The 21,756-nt window shown below is 50.5% G+C and overlaps 1 protein-coding gene across 2 annotated transcripts in view; it reads left to right on the top strand.

The window, feature by feature from the left end:
- Nucleotides 1–18,195: 18,195 nt before the first annotated feature.
- The window catches only part of TENT4A (terminal nucleotidyltransferase 4A), a 43,625-nt gene continuing 40,064 nt past the window's right edge, over nt 18,196–21,756 (top strand). For both annotated transcript variants that reach the window (XM_055307915.1, XM_055307914.1), the window contains exon 1: nt 18,196–19,013. In XM_055307915.1, coding sequence (XP_055163890.1) covers nt 18,226–19,013 — 788 coding nt within the window. In that variant the 5' untranslated portion in view covers nt 18,196–18,225. The remainder of the gene's footprint in view (nt 19,014–21,756) is intronic.

The following is a 21,756-nucleotide window of genomic DNA, read 5'->3' as shown; positions in this document are numbered from 1 at the left end:
TATCTAGGCTGTTTATGTTTAATCTAATTACTGACAGAGTTGTGTTTATATCTACCATCTCACTATTTGCCTGTTATCCCATTTTCCTGCTTTATGTTCCTTTTTTCTCTTTTCATGACTTCTTATGAATTAATCAAATATTTGCATCATTTTGTTTTCCCCACATTAATATTGGTTACACATTCTTGCAATATTCTTATAGTGGTTACGTAGAGAAATTTTTATTCTAAAATTTAAAAACTCTGTTTAAACATGTATCAAAGCATGCTTCAGAGGATCTTGGGAAAATATATCAAAATGAAAATAGCGATTATAAATTAATACCAAACTAACTCAACGTATGTTGGTTTGTATTATGTAAACTGGGTGAAGACTAATGAAACTACAATTCCCAGAATCCCCTTTTCTGTATGGTTCTTTTTCGAGTTGAAAGAAGAAATGCAAAAAAAATTTGGAAGGTGGGAACACTCAGCCTTAGAAGCAGAAGTCATTAATCTTAGGTTGTCATGGTCAGCTATAGTGACAGACAAATGTAGAGACAACTGGTAGACCCTCGCTATCTTTATTCTCCTCTACTCTGGGTCTAACTCATCCTCCTGACTGCTGGCCCTGCTCACCAAACATGTCCCTAGGCCAGCACCAGACACCTGTGTGGACCAACATGATGGTACTCAGAGGTAGTATCTCCCTTGAGGCAGAAATCTCCCTGGATTTCACTATGGGCACCACCCTTTATGGTCCCATTGTGGAGACTAGATCTGCAAGCTCCTTTATGTCACTAGCTCTGGGGCTTCAGGTCAGCTGGTGAATAGCTTCTCTGATCCTCCCCTTCCCTCTCTAGACCTTCATTCCCTGAGCTCCTCCCACACCTGTAAACCCTAATTCCTAGGATAAATCCCTTATTCCGATAGTACTAACTGCAGCTCTGTTTTTCTGATAGAATGCTGACTTACATACAAGACAAAGAGGATTGAATGGAACATAGGAGGTCATTTTATACTGTTAGATCATACAGTTTAGAATGATTATATAACTTTAATGAATCTTCAATTACCCAACAGCAGTACTTAAAAACTAACTGTTGAGGTGAATACCTGGGTGGTTCAGCAGTTTAGCGCCACCTTCGGCCCAAGGTGTGATCCTGGAAACCCGGATCCCTGTGTGGAGCCTGCTTCTCCCTCTGCCTGTGTCTCTGCCTCTCTCTCTGTGTGTCTTTCATGAATAAATAAATAAAAATTTTAAAAATAAAAACTGTGAAACTACTCAGAAATACAAATAAGAAATTGGTAGAAACACAGCTTCGTGCTATATAAACTTGAAAACACTGATGTTTTGCTAGAAAGATGCAAATAACTCAAGAGGATATGATAAATACGAACCTGGGAAAGAGCTCTGGAAAATTTTAGAAGTTATCAATAATGTTGTTGTAACCAGATAATTTTACAAATCATTATCATGAAATCTTTAGGGAATAAATGCTGGTTTAAACTACACAAGACTCACAGATGCAAAAACTTTAATAAAATATTAATGTATATTGTCTAGTAGTCTATTCCAGTAATAATCCATCCAGTCTATCTTATTGCTGGAATGTAAAAATAAGTTAACATAAATGAAGCCATTTTATGATTCTTTTTTTTTTAAAGATTTTATTTATTTATTCATGAGAGACACACACACACAGAGAGAGAGAGAGAGAGAGAGAGGCAGAGACACAGGCAGAGGGAGAAGCAGGCTCCATGCAGGGAGCCTGATGTGGGACTCGATCCCTAGTCAGGGATCATGACCTGAGCCGAAGGCAGATGCTCAACCACCGACCCACCCAGGCATCCCCATTTTATGATTCTTGAATGAATAAACAGATCAAGGGGGAAAGGCTATAGGCTTTCTTGATAAATATTTTAAAAATCAGTATTTGATAATATTCATTTCTGAATTTTAAAAAAACTTCTAGAACTAGGAATATAACGTAATTTTCTTGTAATCTAACAACCTATTGGGAAACCATCAATTAAAGTGAATCTAGCAATTTAAAAATATGGGTACTCTGTTGAAATCAAGAATATTAAAACCACCAGCAATCAGTCAAATGGTTTATTATTGATTTGAAATTTTAAACAATGAAGATGTGAGAAACATGTAGCTGCATACTGCAAAATAGTAAGCAGTATTATCTATCTTTACAAACAATTTGATTGTCTACCTGAAGAGCCCAAGGGAAACAACTCCCTAAATCTGCTCTAATTAATAACAAACTCAAATAGAGTGGCCAGTTAGCAAGCCAACATACAGAAATCATTATCTTTCTGACATAAAAACAATAACAAGGGAAGTTTAAAAAATTCACCTCTATGTTTTTAATAAAAAAATAAAGATACCAGCAATTAATTTAAAAATAATATGCAGAGTCTCTGTGAAGTCACTAATAATATTTACCTAGAGACACAAATTTCTGAATAAGTGACATAATATCCTTCTGCATAGAAAGACATATTAATTTTTATATATGTTTAATATACTTTAATAGAACTAATTTATAGAACCTAAAAATGTAATAGTTAATGCAGTTAACTGTAGAATTAACTGCAGTTAATCTGTAGAATTCTATTTTTTTAAAGATTTTATTTATTTATTCATGAGAGACACAGAGAGAGAGAGAGAGAATGAGAGAGAGAGAGAGAGAGAGAGAGAGAGAGAGAGGCAGAGGGAGAAGCAGGCTCCATGCAGGGAGCCTGATATGGGACTCCATCCTGGGACTCCAGGATCACACCCTGGCCTGAAGGCGGCGCTAAACTGCTGAGCCACCCCGGCTGCCCATAGAATTCTATTTTTTAACCTTGAGAAAATTATTCTAAGATTTACAAGAATAACACATTTACTGGAATACACGCAATAATTTGTTTCTTATAAAATAACATTCAATTTTGGAGGAGGGAAACCCACACCCCCCCCTTGTCAGACATTAAACAGATCAACTTATAATCTAATAATTAAAATGGTATTTTTCTGGTCAACGAATTGATTGACGACCAATAATGACTAGAGCAGAAGGAAACTTTAGAAACACTCAAGTGTTTTAATATGATTTAATTTGTCATAAGATTTAATATGTCATAATTCAATAATTAGAGAAATAGTCATTGGACTTGTTGACTATTTGAAAAAAAGTAGATTTCCTATCTCATATTTTACGGGAAAATCAATTCACAATGCATCAAAGTTTTAAATGTAGGATATAAAGGCAGATGGTAGAAATACAGGTATGTGACTGGGGGAAGAAATGTTAAGCATGACTCACAGAAAAATTATCCTAAAAATAATTCTCTTTGCTTTGGTTGATCATTGTTCTTAAAGTTTGGGCCATATTTTGTTCTACTTTTATTATTTATTTGTTTGTTTATTTATTTATAAGTAATTTCTACACCCAACATGGGGCTCGAACCCACGACCCTGATATCAAGAGTCACAGGCTCCACTGACTGAGCCAGCCCGGTGTTCTCTTCATTCTTAACATATTATACTAACTGTTGTTTTATGAATCAAACTATTGTTTTATGTATCATGTCTCACTAGTTGAAAATAGTATACATATTTTTCTCTCAAATTAGCCTCTCATTAAAAAAAAAAAACCTCACAAATGTATAAAATGTTTTCCAGTGCTGGGCTTAAATTTACCATAAATATCTTTTCTCCTATGAAATTATGTGTCACATTTTAAACATCAGGAGACTGGATCCTAAGCTAGCCCAATCTGAATTTAAACTTTTCTACCTTTTAATAACTAACCAATACACTATAAAGAATGTACCAGTATTGGCAATAATAGTTCACAGCTAGTTTCAAATCTCAAATTCTGGAAATGCCTTTGCCAGGCTGGCATGTTTTGTTGGCTTTGGGCATTCTGCAAATAAGATGCCTTTGAACAGTTCTTTCTATTTCCCCCCCAAATAATTTGAAAAACACTCTTGACTTGGTCAATGGCTTGGGCCACCAGCTGGTTTGTCATTTCATTGTTTAGACATAAAATGGATTCATCTGTCCATCACCAATCAAGCTCTATTAACTACTAACATAATCACAGTGTTCATGCATATATTTCTTTTGACACTTCAAGTTTCATGAACTTGTTCTTAGAAATCAGTGGTAAAAGAACGAGGTGAAAGCTCTTCTCACCCCCCCCCCAACAGCTGTGTACTCTGTGGAAAACATGTACTATGTTCTGTGTCTCTAAAATAGGCTGGGTGCATTGTCCTAGAAAGAGCCAGCTTTTTTGGTAAAGAAGCTTAGCCGACTCTAATTGTACGATAGGATGTAGTGTTCCAATTAATAAAGCAGACATTTCATTACAAAAAAAATGGAAGTGAATTTTAGAAATATGATTTGATTGAGCCAGAGAGTAAGATAAAATAAATTGAATATTTCCTTTTACCCAAAGTGACATTTTCTTCAAAAGTTTTAGTACCCAGATAATCAAATGTGTCAGCAGTTGTATTGAGTTATAAACATTATTTGACTCATTAAGCGACCCAGTTCAATCTTTTAATTCTTACTTGGGAAGTGCTTCTATTTCCAGACCAGTGGGACAACCTCTGTGGGGCCCCTTAGTTGAAGTCTTCTGGTCAGTGGCTGGCTCGCCCCCCGCCCGGGGATGGAGCACAGACTCTTGAAATGTTTACAGATCCTGGGACACCTGGGTGGCGCAATGGTTTGGCGCCTGCCTTAGGCCCAGGGCGCGATCCCGGAGACCCAGGATCGAATCCCACGTCGGGCTCCCGGTGCATGGAGCCTGCTACTCCCTCTGCCTATGTCTCTGCCTCTCTCTGTGACTATCATAAATTAAAAAAAAAAAATGTTTACAGATTCCAATGTCCTTTTTGTCTTCAGATTCCTCCGTTCTGTTCATGTTCTGTCTGTCATCTGTCTGGGGCATTGCGAGGTGAATACTTTGGGACTCTTCTGGTTCTTTTATTTATTTATTTTTTAAAATTTAAATTCAATTAGCCGACATCTAGTGCGTACTTAGTTTCAGACGGAGTGTGCGACGATTTATCCGTTGCGTTTTCTGGTTCTTTTTCAAGACCTAGTCGCTGCTTGGCCCTGGGATGCAGGGGTCCAGGGACGCCCCTGTTTCTCCGTGAATCACCCAGGCGGGGTGGGGAGGGTGCAGGCGGGGGAGGGTGCGCGAGGGGAGGGTGCAGGCGGGGGAGGGTGCGCGAGGGGAGGGTGCAGGCGGGGGAGGGTGGCGAGGGGAGGGTGCAGGCGGGGGAGGGTGCGCGAGGGGAGGGTGCAGGCGGGGGAGGGGGAGGGCGGGGAGGGTGCCGGCGGCTGGCTCCAGTGAGTCACCCGTGGGTACCTAGCGCCTCCCGCGGCGGGCCTCGGGGCTGGGCGCCAGGGCTCCGATTCCCATTCCCAGGAGGTGAGGCTGAAGTGAAACACTCTCCCAATCCTTCCAGTTCAAGGAAACAGATGAACGGACGAGGGCAGAGAGGAGAGCCTCCCCGCCGGGCCTTCTTAGACACCAGTACTTACCATTTCTTCTCGGGGGCGAGACACACGCCTTTTTCAGCGCGATCTGCTTAAACAGGCACTGGAGCATCTTGAATCCTCGGCCTCGGAAATGGATCCCCTGCCCGGCGTTTTTACAGACGGGCCACCCCCCTTCCCCGCTTCTCCCCCCCTTCCCCGCTCCTCCCCCCCGCCCTCTTTCTGCTGCGGATCCGCCCTCTTTACGGGGTCACGGGGGGGGGGAAGGGAGGAGAGGGAGGAGGCTCTGGCCTCGTCCTGCCCGGCGACCCGGCTCACTCACCTCCTCACCTCAGGCTCAGAAGGAAGGAGACGTTGCCAGGAGCACTTCCTCCCCGCCCCCCCCCCCCCCCAGCCCATCAGGGGCTGCAGACAGTCAGCGCCTCCATCTGTTTTTCTGGCAGCACGGAATTCACTGGAAAGTTCCCTGCCAGCCAGTCTCGGACTGTGCCTGCCTGGGGGCCTGCGACCCCCCCCCCCGCCCGCCTGTGGAGCCTGCGCCTTCCCCCCCAGCCACCCCCCTGTCTGTGGGCTTGCACCTCCCCCCTTCCCTTGCCTCCCCACCCCCCCTTGCCTGCTGGCTGGGCTGAGAAACCTCGCTGTCATGAGAAAAGAATCCACAGGTCCTGAAACTTGCTATTTTTAGGTCTTGGTGGACTTGAGCCAGTTTCCTGAGTGTAGTAATTACCCAAATATTTTATTGAATACGGCCTTGAAAAATAACAACACTCATCAACTCTACTCGGAAATTCAAGCAGTTTTAAAATGGCATGTAACTGATTGGCAAAGACAAATGACAGGCGCCTGCGCTCTCCTGGGCTGGCCCCACCCTGTCTTCTTCTGTCCATACTGGCCCCTCACCTGCCCTCACCTGCCCCCACCTGCTCCTGGTCCTGTTCTCCAGCAGGGCAGGGTTGGCTCCCAGGCACACCTGGCCAGACCATCTTCTCTACTCAATGCAGGCCGTGGGTGTCCCACCGCATCCTGGACATCTCAAACCTTATGTTTCCAAAGGGGAATGCTTCCTGCCTCCCCCAACCACCAGGGTGCTCCATCTGGGGAGAAGACTTGGCCCATGCCTCACTCGGGCCACCAAACTGAGACCTGCTCTTTGCCCTTCCCTTTGGCTCACGACCCAGGTGACCCTGATGACTCTACCTTCAGATGACGAATCGGCCTCTGGGTCCCCTGGAGCCCCACCACCCTGCTACCAGTGTCCATGTCCCTTCCCATGGAACTGGTGCCCTGCCTCAACGGGCACCCTGCAGCCCAGTTTGTTCTTCACAGACATACGTAAGGACCTGTTAGAGAATGTAAACCCCATTTCGATTGCTCGCTCAGCGTCCTGCAGTCCTCCCCCTGGTGCCCTGGCCTGTTAAAGACGAGTCACCTACCTATCTGTGTGTCCTGAGACGGATCTTCCCTCTGGTTGCTGAATGTCAAGTTCAGAAACTCGTGACTCCAGGGATGGCTTAGCGAAGACTGCAAAGAGAGATGCCTCCAGCCGACTCACCCCAGTTTATATGATGGAACCAAACACTCACGCCAAGGTTCATCTGGGAACCAAGAATAGTTAGAGAAATAGAAAAATTAATGAGTTCATTAGAGTGGGGAGCAGTGAGCTGTTCCCTTCCATCAACAGGGAAATCTGGAGCCTGCCCAAGAGCAGGAAGCGGGGAACAGTGCTCCCTGGGCCACATCTTCCCTTCATTAGAGGACAGACCTGCTGAGACAAACTCACAAAGGAAATTCCAGCTTCTCTAAGAACCTCAGAGAGATGGCATCATGAGCCCACATCGGGCAGGTGCAACTCGCCGGTTCTCTGGCAAATAAGTCTTGTGTGCTGGTCCTCTTAATCGTCATTCTATCTGAGGCCTAAGTTACAATTCTTGTCCTCATTCTGCAGATGAGCAAACTGAGGTCACAGAGGTTAATCAGCGTGCTGGAGACCTCACAGTCAGGAAATGGCAGAGCCATTGCAAAGAAAACTGGCTCCACGGTCCCCATTCCTGACCAAAGAAACAGATCTGAGTTTGGGAATGTGCTGTGTGCCCTGATTCAAGTCCCAAAACAGGGAAATTTCAGCGAAGTCCACAGGTCAGACCGTCGGGCTCCAGTACCCAGAAAGGCTTCCCAATGACCTCGGTGGGAGGGGGCACGGCAGCCCAGGGACCACTCAGCTGCAGGTGTCAGGTGTCGGGTGGTGGAGGTAGAGGATCTGGAGTATAACATAGACAGGAAGTGCGACTTGTGGTCTAGTCCTAAAGGTTACAGCCAGGGAGCAAGGGGAATCAGGAAGTGAGGGGGCCTTCAGTTGGTAAGAATGATACGTGAGAAACGGGAACATTCCTGTGTCACATTCAGGTTTGTCTCTTACACCCCAGATTCACATCCATTTATATATGTGTACGTGTGTATATATGCATGAGGAAACGCTGGTCCTATAAATGGAATGCAGGTCACACAGTAAGACACGTGCCACGCGTCAAGTGTCCTGTGGTGCTTTTAGAATAGATCCGTGCTATTCTAAGGCAGTGGCTAAGGCAGTGGCTCCTGTGCTCTACCACCTAAGGCATCTACCCCAAGCTCCTGGGTGGGAAGCTGGCAGCTCTTCCCTCCTCCATATGGGATCAGTTATGGGGCCCGATGATGATTTTACGTCTGAAACATTTTGTGGCGGAGTCAGTAGTGTCTGTTGGCCAGGCCTGTTTCCTTCCTGCTCTGGGCTCTCAGCTTGACGACACTTTGGAGACTCTGCCATATGAGGTGGGGCCACAGTCCCGAATTCTGTGTGGGGCCACCACAGGCCTGGCCCCTAGGCCTCCAGCAGGACCTCTGGCCCTGTATGTTCCCTCTCAGGCCGGTACTCTTCAGGGGATGGCCGGGCCCAGGGGAACAGCAGAACTTCTGGACGGAGGAGGCTGGGTCCCTGAATGACTACATGGAGTGGAGCCTCCCTGTCATGGCCAGGCCCCATCACAGACCCACACTGGGCTGGGTGTGAATAAGAAAGGGACTGACTTGGCCATGTGCTGGGACTTTAGGTTGTTCCCTCCAAAAATGTTGGCTACTTGCTGAATCTCTCTTCTCCTAGATATTCCTTCTGGAGCTGACGCTGTGCCCATTGCTGCCTTTGTACCTCTCTCCAAGTCCTCCCCACCTCCACCTCACCTTCAGGCAAGATTTATTTCATTTCCATCACTGTTCCAGCTACCAAGGCAGAGTGAGCCTCTCAAAGCCCAAGTCAGTCCCATCTGCTCCTGGGTGTACACCTTTCTTCCAGGGGCACCTCCCAGTGCAGCCTTTGAGTGGTCTCACATGGCACACAATCTTCCCATGCCTGCTTCGGTCCACACCGCCGGCCTCATGTTGGTTCTCTCGTAGCCACCACAGGGCCTAGCCACAGGAGCAGCGGGGCCTTTCTGTCCTCAGGGCTGCTTCTCTCACCACCTCCTCCTGGAACCTCCTTCCGTCTCTCTGCCCTCTACCTCCCTCTGTTGGCTTAATTGTTCCTCATCTTGTAGGATCAGCCTGGCAGCCTCCTCTGTATCCTCCTCACCGCCCACCCCCCCAATAACCTGCCCACCATGCATGCCACTGTGTTTTTGTGTTTTCTGCACCAAGGACACTTGGCACAGAGACGGGGTTGGTTCTCTGTGTGCCTGACACCACAGGGCCTCAACAACTACACATGGGCCCTGACAATAAAAAAGATGTGTCTGGATATCGCCGGACGTTCCCCAGGAAACAAAATGAGCCCCATTGAGTGAGAAGTCCTGCTCTAGGGTCATGAAGCAGGCGGATTCATCTGCTAAGCCTCACAAGAAGTCAGAGGGCACCTCACAAGAAGTCATCTTGATGAGGTCACCCTAGTCCGTGTTAATCTGAAACTAGATTTTGTCCAAAGTGGCTCTCAGAAGCAAAGTTGTAGGGACCAAGTTCAGACCAGATTCAGGGCCTACAGGATACCCACCCGCTGCTGCTCCTCTGCGAACAGACTCCACTCTTTTTCAACGTGGCATATGCCTGACACAAGCAGTATCTTGACATTGGCCTAGGCTGTTCTGGATCATTCTGTATCTTAACTTCCCAGCCTTTCATGCAGGTAAGGGAAGCCTAATGACCAGTTCCAGTCAAGGAGATACAGGGGCAAGCTTAGTGTGGGAGTTTGACATTTTTGCTTTTCTGAGAGAAAAGGTCACAGGCAGCAGACACCCCCCTCCTTCCTTGATGAGGGCACGAGGGTTAGAGCTGGGGCAGCCAGGGAACAAAGGCTGAGGGGCCAGTGGGGTCACAGCGGGGCCAGCGTGGGCCTCCTGGAGCACAAGCCCAAGCCCTCTACTTATTGCAGGAGGACAAGACCTCTTGGCTCTGGCTCTGGGTGGAATCAGCTCACCAGGAAGGGAATGGAGAGCCAGTTGGGAGCACAGCCTGGGGTTTTCATTTCCAGGTGCTCTGCCCTGATGAGAAGGAGAGCAGGGCAGGGGGAAGGTCACTCTGGGGAGAAACAAGGCCATTTCTCCTACTTCCAGGTGGAAATTTCTTTTATTAATTAGGCTCCAAATATTTACCACTACTTTATTCCTTAATTTTCATCATTGAGACATGGAAAAGGTAGAAGATTTATATGATCTGAAGAGAAACCAGAGTTATCACTGAGACTTTTAAAGTGGAGAATATGCCTAATACTTCATTTATCTCACACTGTGAGGAAACAGGACTTTCTACACAAATTGGTATCACATTCATCAACTGAGACTTATCATTTTCTGTGTTCACAGACTTCCAATATTCTCTGCTTTATACCTATTTAATATTTATTTATTTTTTTTATTTTTATTATTTTTATTTTTATTTTTATTTATGATAGTCACAGAGACAGAGAGGCAGAGACACAGGCAGAGGGAGAAGCAGGCTCCATGCATCGGGAGCCCGACGTAGGATTCGATCCCGGGTCTCCAGGATCGTGCCCTGGGCCAAAGGCAGGCGCCAAACCGCTGCGCCACCCAGGGATCCCCCTATTTAGTATTTAATATTAATTTGAAACACTGTCAAATATCTATTTTCTGCTTTTTTAAGTCAATGTTTTTAAATGTGTTGTAACTTATGTAAGAACTTTTTAAAAAATTCAATCTCATTTATATTAATAAAAATTGTATGTATTTAAGGTATACAACAAATATATACAAAATTCCATCTATTTAAGGTACACAACATGGTGATTTGATACACCTCTACAGAGCAACACGATGATTACAGTGAATCTAATTAACATATCCACCTCCTCACCTAGTTTACCCCCTCCCTCCCTTTTTTAGGTGGAGCCTTTTGAGATCCTCCCCGCTCCGCCCGCCCCCCCCACCCCCCGCCACCCCCCCATAGAGCTCACTTTCTGGTGAAAGACCATGTGTGCCTACCAGGATGAGGGCGTGCCTCCTTGGACAAAGAGAGTCCAAGCATAAGTTGGGGGAACCCTCTTTCTACATTCCCTACAGACCACTCCCCCAATTCTCCCATGTTCCATTGTGTCATATTCCAGGTGACATAACAAAGCTAATTTTTTGTGGGGTCCCATTCATAGGACTTGCTTTGCTGAGCCCCCAGCTCTGGTTGTCCGTATTGGGCCTTGGTTGTGGGCCAGCCTCAGATTCCTCATCTGGAAAGCAAAGAGTCTGAGCTGACCATCTGCAGGGCATCTGCTTCTCAAATTCCGTGAGAGGGGCAGTCCTGGGATCCTGTGTGGTTTGAAGGGGATGTTTCCTACCACAGAAACACTGGAGCAGGGCTTGAGGCAATGCTCATCGAAGGAGCTCACACTCATGTCACCAAAGAGAGCACCAGATGCTGTGAGCCTCAGGAGGGACACAGCAGCACCTCTGCAGTGAGACCGAACGCGGATTCAACGGTCAATTTACAAAAAATATAGATGACAGGGAACGTGTTAAATGATACCACAGGGAGACATAATTGGCAAAATCCAGACTGCAGGACAAATGAACCATGTTTTTGAACAACAGTTTACTCCCCCTTCCCCAACAAAAGATGACAGAGAACAGATTAAAAGCATTAGAAGGTACAAATCAATCAATTGCAATATACAGATCTTTTATTTTGACAAAACCAATAAAAATTTTATAAGGTAATCAAAGACATTTATCATGGATCAGATATTATGATATTAAGTAAGCCATTAGTTAATACTTTGATGTGGTAATGTAGTTATGTTTCAAAACAAATATGCTTACTTATGAAGCATACTGAGTTATTTATGGGTGAAAGGACATATAATCAGGGGTTTGCTTCAAAATCATCGGAGATGGAGAAAGCAGGTGAGGACAACGGTGAACAAGTGTGACCTTGAATTGACAGTTCTTGAAGGGGTTCAACACATGTAGTCTCTCCAATGTTTTTGTTTGTTTGTTTGTTTTTAGAGATTTTATTCATTTATTCATGAGAGAGAAAGAAAGGCAGAAACACAGGCAGAGGGAGAAGCAGGCTCCGTGCTGGGAGCCCAACTTGGGACCCGATCCCAGGTCTCCAGGATCGCTCCTGGGCTGAAGGCTGCGCTAAACCGCTGAGCCACCCAGGCTGCCCAGTCTCTCCAATGTTATGTAAGTTTGAAACTTTCCATAATTAAGGACCAAAGGAAGATCGTTTTGCAGGAAAACTCACTCCCAGGATTTCCTTTAATTAATTAATTAATTAATTTATTTATTTATAATAGCCGCACAGAGAGAGAGAGAGAGAGAGGCAGAGACGCAGGCAGAGGGAGAAGCAGGCTCCATGCACTGGGAGCCCGACATGGGATTCGATCCTGGGTCTCCAGGATCACGCCCTGGGCCAGAGGCAGGAAAGCTCACTCCCAGGATTTCCATTTATTTATTTATTTATTTATTTATTTATTTATTTATTTATTTATTTATTTAATTACTTATTTATGATAGTTGCAGAGAGAGAGAGAGAGAGAGAGAGAGAGAGAGAGGCAGAGACACAGGCAGAGGGAGAAGCAGGCTCCATGCACTGGGAGCCCAACGTGGGATTCTATCCTGGGTCTCCAGGATCGCGCCCTGGGCCAAAGGCAGGCGCCAAACTGCTGCGCCACCCAGGGATCCCCCAGGATTTCCTTTAATGAGTGGTGGCACTGGTGCCTGAAACTTTCAAAGAGCTCAGCATTCACCCTTGCAGGCAGGAACCTACCTCTCTGAAGAATACCTTTCTTCATGGCTGAACACAGAACCATGTGCATGGTGCATGGTGCAGATGAACCACCACCTGCCCTACCCCGTCACATTATTTGCCTTCTGGTGGCCAGAGATTACCCACAAGATAGACATGACTCACCAGGTCTTATAGGCTGCCCTCGGCGATATGTTAACATTTTCTGAATTGGTTGCTGTGTCAAGGTGCTTTCTGCAACAAATGACAGTGTGGCCTGTCCAGAACATGCAGCAACTCGTGAGTGTTTATCACTTCAGATGCTAGGGGCAGGGGAGCGGAGGGCTTGACAGGGAGCTGTGGTGTGGTCAATTCTGCTGCTTGCTGGTGATCTTTCCAGAGGAGGATCTTTCCCTCCTCTGGCCTGGTTGCCAGGGTGCTGTCACCTCTCTGGCCTCAAGAGGGCTGCAATGATGCCAGGCATCCTATGCAGATAGAACTATGTCCACTGGTGAAGCAGGGAGTGTCCTCTGGCACGTCTCTTCTTCTTCACCTGGAAGATTTTCCCAAGAGTGTCCCAGCAGCCTTCTCCTCTAGAATAGAGGTGTACATTGAGCTTATGTTGGCATTGGCAGAAAGAATGACACCATTGGGAGTGCCAGAGACCCTTTCTGTACACCTGGCCGTGCAAATACTTGAGCAGAACCAGGGCTCTTGGGGCTCCTGGGTGGTGGGGCCAAAGGACTTGGGTGGACAACCAGCAGCATCTGCTTGGAGGTCGACATTTTGAACCAGCAGAATGCAGGCTCATGCCTGCTTGTCTGGGTTCTCATGAGAATGGACATTGCTGACACCTTGGGCAGGTCCTGCATTCCTGCCAGCTGTAGAAGAGTCGCTTTACACCTCTTCACATCAGGCAGGTGCTCTCTTCTCCCGGGTGCTAGCCCCTCCTCATTCAGGTCACACTGGGGTCTCCATTGTCTGTCCCCGGCATCCCACACCCCTTGCCATGTGACTGCAGCCTTTCTGGTCAGGAGGTGAGGGCTATTTCCCCACCTCTTGAATCTTGTCAAGGCCTGGTCACTTGCTTAGGCTCAAAGAATGGTTATGAGGTGCAGGCATGCCAGTCCTTCATACCTGTTGGCTGGCTTTCTTGAAACCCTTTTAGCCACTCTGAGAACAAGCTGGGGCTAGCCTGCTGGATAATGAGAGACACATGGGCCAATCAACCCTGGAGTCCCAGCTGCCAACCAGCCAACTGCCCACCATGGGAGTGTGGTCATTCTAGACCAGCCAGTCTCAGCCCATCTGCCAGCTGACTGCAGCCTCTAAGTGATCTGTAAGCCAAGGTCAGCTGTGTCTGACCCAGATCACAGTTGGGAGCGCCCGGGTGGCTCAGTGGTTGAGTGTCTGCCTTTGGTTCAGGTGGTGATCCCTGTGTCCCAGGATTGAGTCCCCTATCAGGCTCTCCACAGGCAGCCTCTTTTCCTCTGCCTATGTCTCTGTCTCTCATGAATAAATAAATAAAATCTTTTTTTTTTTGAAAAAAAGAACCATACAATCAATCTGTTGATCTGTAGACTTGTGAGCCATTCTAAACATTTACATGGAGCCACTGTGTTTGGGAGTGTTTTATTATCCTGTAGTAGCTGACTAATGCACACACACACGGATTTTTTTTTTTTTCCGGTTACTTACATAAACTATTCAGTTTCTGAGAGCAACTGAGTTTGGAAACCCTGAATTAGGCAGAGATTTTCAAACTTCACTGTGCTTAAGAATTTCCCAGGGAATTTACTTAAAATACAGATTCCTGGACCTCACTCTTAGAAAGTTGCAGATTAGGTGAGCCCTTGCTATCTGCATTTTAACCAGCATATCTGATTCTTGCACAGGAAGTCCACGGTAGTCTGTGCTTTGGAGACTATTTGTAAGAATGAATCACTAAAAGCATAGTATAATCTCTCATGCTCCTCCTCTAACATAAGGATAGAGAGAGAGAAAAGAGTTGGTTTTGGCCACAGAAGGAAAAAGCTGGGCTTATCTGTGAAAAATGATAAGCAATGAGAAAGATTTCCCCTGGCCAGAGTCACAGGGATTGCATTTGACTTAGTATTTTTTCTTGTTTTACAGAAAGAAACATATTGCTTCTAATTTGCATAAAAACTTATGATGAAATCATATATAACGAAACCCAAGATCTAATTACAAGAAGTAGACTATGGCTGATGAGCCAAAGTTAGAGGCATTAGCTAGAGACAAACTGCAAAGATAGAGCAGGAGGCTGTAGGGGAGAAACAAATTTAAAACGTTAAGAAGTAAACAGTAATATGGGATAGATCCTGGAAGCCAGGCAAGGCTTTCATTCCCATTGAGTTGGTCAACCAGTCGGTCATTTCGCCAATTTCCATCCAGGACCTACCGCATGGCAATCGCAGTCCTGAAGCTCACAGATAGCAGGCAAAAGTACAGATAAAAAGCCATCTCCTTGTGGAACTTAGACTCTAATGGGGGGGCAGGGACACAGGATAAGCAAGGTAAATAAAATTCATGAGATGGCACAGGGGATCGAATTGTGCCCCCCCCGCCCCTCCCCCAGATGAGCCTCAACTCCTAACCTTGGATACCAGTAGAATGTCAGCCTTATTTGGAGTTCGGGTCTCTGCAGATAGAATCAAGGTAACACGAGGTTATTAGGGTGAACCCTAATGCAGTACAAATTCTCATAACAAGGAGACATAGACACAGGGAAAACTCTATTCAGTGATGGAGGCAGAGTATGGAGTGAGGCCCCTACAAGCCAAAGAAGGCCAAGGAAATCAGCAGAAGTTAAGAGAAAGCTATGGAGCAGATGGTCCCCTAGAGACCTCGGAGACAGCAAGGCCCTGCCAACACCTTGAGTTCCGGCATTTAGCCTCTAGAACTGTAAGAGAATACATCTGTGTTGTTATAAGCCCCCCCAGTTTGTGGTATTTCATTGTTTGTGGCCCTAGGAAGCCAACGGAGATGAATGCTAAGAGAATAATAAAGCAGGGAATGAGAGTGGGAAGTGTTGAGGGTTAGGTTTGTAGTTTAGATAGAACTAAGGTGTGAGAGTGGATAAGTCGTGACCCATGTGGGTAGGTCGGGGAGGAGCATCCAGGTAGATGGAACCGCAGGTGCCTGCTCTGCTATGACTGGAACAGGCTGGGTTAGGGGCAGAGCTGGAAGGTGAATGGGAGAAAGCGGGAGAAGAGCCAGACAATGCAGGGGCTTGCAGGGCAGAGTAAGCAGGAGTTAGAGAAAGAAAGCCACTAGAAAGTTTTGGGCAGGAAAGTGACATAATTCAGCTTTTTTTTTTTTTTTTTAAGGATCCCTCACAAGCTGCTCTGTGGAGAAACTGCCAAAGAGGGCAAGAAGGGAATGTGGGAAACTAGCAAGGAGGCACTGTTTCAAAGTACCCTAGAAATAGTGGTGGCTTGAAAGGGCTGTAGGTAAGAAGATGGAGGGACGGCGGGGTAGTTGCTGGGTTTAGGATGATTCCTGCAGGTTAGACCCCAGAGAATCTGTGGGTTATGGGCCAGGTAGGCTGGGAAGACTCCAGGGATTTGGGCCCTGGGCCCCGGACGCCAGGGGATCCAGAATAATGGCTGTTTGGTTTGGGTGTGATTTTCTCCAATTTATTTAATGCACATGTTCTAATCCTGGGTTTGTAATTTCCACACACACAATACACAACGCCTGAACCAAAACAGGCATTTATGTTTTTAATACCATTTGCCAAAAAGCCGTAGTGGGCCGTGCACGGCTTTTTCCCGTTGTTGCGGCGTCGGGAGGCTCCCAGCGCCCGGTAACCGGGACCCGGCGCGCACTGCGCAGGGGCCGAGCCGGCTCGGGGCCCGTCTCCGCGTCGGAGCATCCTCGGGGCCGGGCTCCGGGAGGCGCTCGGCGTCCGTCTCGGGCTGGGCTCGCGGGGCACAGGCTCTTACATAAGGACACCCCGGCGTCTGCTGCGCACTCCCGGAGCGTGCGGCCGCGGCACCGTCCCGCCCCGCCCCGCCCCGCCCCGCGCGGGCCCCGGGCCGGCACCCGGCACCCGGCACCCAGCACCCGGCACCCAGCACCCAGGCGCGCGGGCCGCGGCGCCACGGCAGCAGTGCCAGGGCCGCCCGGGGAATCGCGCCAGTGAGCTAACTGCAAACTTCGGACTGCGTTTCCTGCACAAGAAACCGTTTTTCAAAGGGAACAGAAATGCCTGCACGGGGACCCGCCGAGGAGGGCCCGCTCCCCCGGGAGGACGCGGGCGAGCACGTGGGCGGGCGCGGGCACGAGTGACCGCTGGCGGCCGGCGGCAGAGCCCGGGGCACGTCTGTCCTCTCTCTGGGACCGCGGCCGCAGCGCGACCCGTGCCGGCCCGGCCCCCCACGGATCGGGAGCCAGCGGCCGCACAGCCCGACCCCGCCCCGCGGCGCGGAAACTTCCACGCGGCGGCGGCGGCGGCGGCGGCGGCGGCGGCGGCGGCGGCGGCGGCGGCGGCGGCGGCGGCGGCGGCGGCTCGTCTGTGCGCACGCGCAGCGCGACCCGGCGGCTGCCGGGGTCCCCGGTCCCAGCGCGCATGTCTCCACGCCTCGGCCTGCGCCCCGCGGCGGGAGGTGGGGCCGGCGGAGGCAGCCGGCGCGCGGAAGGGCGGGCGGCGCAGCGGCCTCCTCACTTGTCCCTCGCCCCGCCGCAGCCCAGTCTGGTCTAGAAGGACCTACGCCGCCGTCGCCGCCCCTCCCGCCCCTCCTAGTCGCGTCTCCTTCCGACGCGGCGCCCTCCCCGCCGCACGGGGGAGCGCCCCAGTGCGCAGGCGCGGTAACCAAGGCGGCGGTGTCTAGTGAGGATTTGAAATCGGCCGCGCGTGCGCACTGACGCCCGGGCCCCGGCGAGGGAGGCCGCGCTTCCTCCCCGCCCCGCTCCCTCCCCGCCCCTCATTGGAGCGGAGGCGGCGGCGCCCCCTCCTTCCCCCGCGCCCTGTCGCCGCCGAGAGTGTCTTTTCGCCGCCGCCGCCGCCGCTGCAGGAGCACGGAGCGAGCGGCGCGAGCGTGACCGAGGGCCCGGCGCACGGCGGCGGCCCTCCCGCGGGTCCCGGGCCGCGCGGCGCCTGGGCCCGCCCCCTCGGCCCGGCCGCCCGCCCCTCTCCGATGGCCTCTCCCCCCGGCCCGTGTGGAACGCCGCCGCCGCCGCCGCCGCCGCCGCGGCCCCCGCGCCCGCCCCGCGCCGCCTGAAGGCCGCCCGCCAGGCCCGAGCCGCCCGCCGCCGCCGCGGCCTGCCCCGGGCCCCGGGCCCCGGGCCCCGGCCCGACCCCGACCCCGACCCGACGGGAGCCGCCGCCGCCGCCGCCGCCACCCCGCCGCCAGCCGCCGGAGCCGCGAGCTCAGCCCCGCGCGCCCGTGCGCCCGTGCGCCCGTCCGTCCGTCCGTCGGTCCGTCGGTCCGTGCGCCGCGGCCGCGGCCGGGGCTCGGGGCGCGGCGGGGGCGGGGCCGCGGCGGGGCGGGCGGGCGCGCGGGCCCGCGGGGCGGCGCGTGGATGGATCCGCGCGTGGCCTGGATCCAGCCCGAGCAGAAGGGGCCGGCCAATGCCCTGTGGATGCAGATCTGGGAGACGTCGCAGGGCGTGGGCCGCGGCGGCTCGGGCTTCGCGTCCTACTTCTGCCTCAACTCGCCCGCGCTGGACACGGCGGCCGCGGCGGGGGCGGGGGCGGCGGCGGCGGCGGCGGCGGGGCTGGGCGGCGGCGGCGGCGGCGGCGGCCTGGCGGGGCCCGCGCTCCCCGCCGCGTCGCCCCCGCCGCCCGCGCCCGGCCCCGCCGCGCTGCCCCCCGCGCTGCTGACGGCGCTCGGGCCCGCGGCCGAGGGCGCCCGGCGCCTGCACAAGTCGCCGTCGCTGTCGTCGTCGTCGTCGTCGTCGTCGTCGTCCTCGTCCAACGCCGAGTCGGGCACCGAGAGCCCCGGCTGCTCGTCGTCGTCCTCCAGCAGCGCCTCGCTCGGCCGGGCGGGCGGCGGCGGCGGCGGCGGCGGCGGCGGCGGCGGCGGCCGCGGCGGCGCCTTCTTCCACTTCGCCGACGGCCCTCCCAGCGCCCCCGGCGCGGCCAACGGGCACCCCGCGCCGCGCGGCCCCGCGCCCGCCGGCTCCCCGCCGCAGCACCAGTTCCACCCGGGCCGCCGGAAACGCGAGAACAAGGCCAGCACCTACGGCCTCAACTACCTGCTGTCGGGCAGCCGCGCGGCCGCGCTGAGCGGAGGGGGCGGCCCCGGGCCCCAGGCGCCGCGGCCCGGCACGCCGTGGAAGAGCCGCGCCTACAGCCCGGGCATCCAGGGGTGAGTGCGCGCCGCCGGCCGCGGGGCGCCCCGCCGGGGAGGGCTGCGCGCCGGGCCCGCGGCCGCCGCCTGCCAGCAGCGCGGGGAACCGGAAGCTTGGCTTAGATGTTGACTTTCTGTCTTTTTGAGAAGAGCCTTTTGGAAAAGGATTCCTTGTGCCTTTTTTTGTTTGTTTGTTTGTTTTTTTCCGGTGGTGATACAATTTAACCAACGGGGAGTTTAGAAGTGATTTTTTTTTTTTTTTTTTTTTGGGTGACGGCTTGTGCGTTGGGATTTGATTTTGTGCAGGAATTTACATAAAAAGCATCGTTTGCAGTCTTTGAAAAAAGCGTTTAATAGCACCCAGAAGAAAATAAAAACGTTTGCAGCACGTATTCTTTGGGAGATGCCAGCTATGTTTTAAATCTTTGCATGTTAGTTTGCAGGGGATTACAAATCCCATTTAGCCTTAGTGCAGTTACAAATGACAAGGACGGTTTGAAAAAGAAAACCGAAAACCTCAGGGTGGGGGGCCCGGAGTGTGAGTCGAAGCAGTTCCAGGTGAGGCTTCGCAGGGCAGGTGGGAATGCCACTTACCGAGCCCCTTTGCTGCCCTTTTCTCAGCACCTGCACACAAAGCACTTGTACATAGGTTTTATGTATTTCGAGACTGAAATCATGAACTTTCATCGCAAGTTGCATGCTCTTTGAAGAACTATGTAAGGATTTTCCAGGATTTTAGGGTTTTTACAAATACTAAGAGTTCTATGAATCTGGCAATTGCTACATATTGAAGTTACTTCTTAAAGTAACTTTGTTTTCTTCTAAGACGTTTATTCAAGTTGGAAGATGCTTAAGTTGGTACTATTTTAAAGCATGTGAGATACACCCTCAGAGCTCATGTCCTACAATTTGTTTCACCTGGTTTGAGTTAGAAGTGTTACTTTCTCTAAGTTCCCTGAAGCCCCCAGCTTGCATTTCAGTCCCAAGTGGGAGCCATTCTCCTCCTGCCTCTCTCTCTCTCTCTCTCTCTCTCTCTCTCTCTCTCTCTCCAGTCCTTACTTGTCAAACTGTCCAAGAAGAGGTGTTGGGGGAACTGATTTCTTGATGTATAGCATTCATACCTGAGTTCCTTGGTTTGGTGGTGATTGGGGGGTGGTGGTGCAGGTTTCCAGCTGATCATGTCACCGGAACTGACTGTGTCTTGGCACTGGGAAAATAAGACATGTGGTCTTCACTTGAAGAGCATTTCGGGGGTCCAGACAGTCCCAAGTCTTGCTTCTTCCATGAGCTACTAGGCAGTGGCAGCATCATGCCCTTCCACAAAAAAATTCAGGCCCTGGAAGAAGCTGTTTCCTTGCCCCTGGGCTTCTAGTAAGCTTCAATATGCACGTGGCTGTTGCTATTTATTTATTTATTTATTTATTTATTTATTTATTTATTTATTTATTTATTTATTTATTTATTTTTAAGTAGAGAAAACACGAGTGGCCGGGCTGGGGTAAGGCAGAGGGAGAGAGAGAGAAGCAGCCTCCTGGGGCTTGATCCCAGCACCCTAGGATCTTGACCTGAGCCCAAGGCAGAAGCTTAACTGAATGAACCACCCAGGAGCCCCTGTTGTTTTTATTAGTAAACAAGCCCACCATGTACCACTTTCTTTGCTAGGATCTGAGGCAGTGGTTGGCCTGGAAGAGGCGAGTTTCTTGATCCTGACTGTGAACCCTGCCCCTGTCCAGCACACACTAGCACGGTCTGTCCTGTGCAGGTGTGCCGACCTTCGCTCCTCCTTGTCTGTCTTTCATCAGATCCTCCGTACCTTCTCTTTATCCTCGTGCAGGTTTGTCCCCTCTGGTGGAGATTGCTCCAGTGGCCAGAGGTGGTCATCTTACACGCACTGTTGCTGGTCTCTGGGCCTCTCCCAGAACTGCCTGCCAGTGGCATGTTAAAGCATGAAAGAGGGCCAGTGAGATAATCTCTTCCATCAGGTTTGGTTAGGTCCGACCCATTTAGAACCCGATGGCACCCCGTGTCCTCTTGAGGTTAAATACTAAAGCCTGAGACTCTTAGCCTACCTCTAGGGCGCAACTGCCTGGGGGTCTGCTGAAGGGTCCTACCCTGTCAACCCCTGCTGGCCTGTTAGAACTCTGCTCAGAGGCCACGAGGAGGGTTGCAGAGGAGGTTCTGAAGCAGTGGAGGTCCACATTTTAACTTACCTAAGTAGGGGCCCTGCAGTAATGCTCTTGGTATTAATGTTCCTTTTTTCTTCCTCTTTTGCTGCCCACCCTTCTTTCCTGTGTCTGTGGGTGCTGTGTACCGCTCCAGGTCTAGCCACTTATTGCCATCTGGCCTAGAGGAGGAGCCTGCTAGGATTGCCTGCCATGTGTCTAGGAGGGTGGGGTGCCTCCTATTGGTTTGCTACTCTGAATGCTACTAGCAGGCCACCGTTTCAGGAGGGACAGAGCAGAGGAATAGTAAGGCAGAGCAGAACTTGAGCAGTTGAGCTGTGTCTGTAGTCAGAGGTGGGAGATGTTTCTCATGATCTTTCCATTGAGGTTCGCTGGGCTTATTATGGCAGCTCATTTTTTGGTATCAAGAAATAGCTTTGTCTAGAACTTGCTCCTGGCCACCAGCTTACTCAGAGTGATGGGAAGACCACCACCGAGTGTCTGTAGTTTAGAAGGGGAAAGAACTGTGATGAGAGAGCCCTTAGCCTGGGCAGGAGAAAGGAAGCTTGTTGATGAGCAGCTGCTCATCAAGATTTACC

The sequence above is a fragment of the Nyctereutes procyonoides genome, unplaced genomic scaffold (assembly GCF_905146905.1).
Source record: "Nyctereutes procyonoides isolate TBG_1078 unplaced genomic scaffold, NYPRO_anot_genome, whole genome shotgun sequence".
Taxonomy (NCBI): domain Eukaryota; kingdom Metazoa; phylum Chordata; class Mammalia; order Carnivora; family Canidae; genus Nyctereutes; species Nyctereutes procyonoides.
The sequence above is the reverse complement of the archived record's forward strand: the minus strand, read 5'-3'. Positions and strand labels throughout refer to the sequence as shown.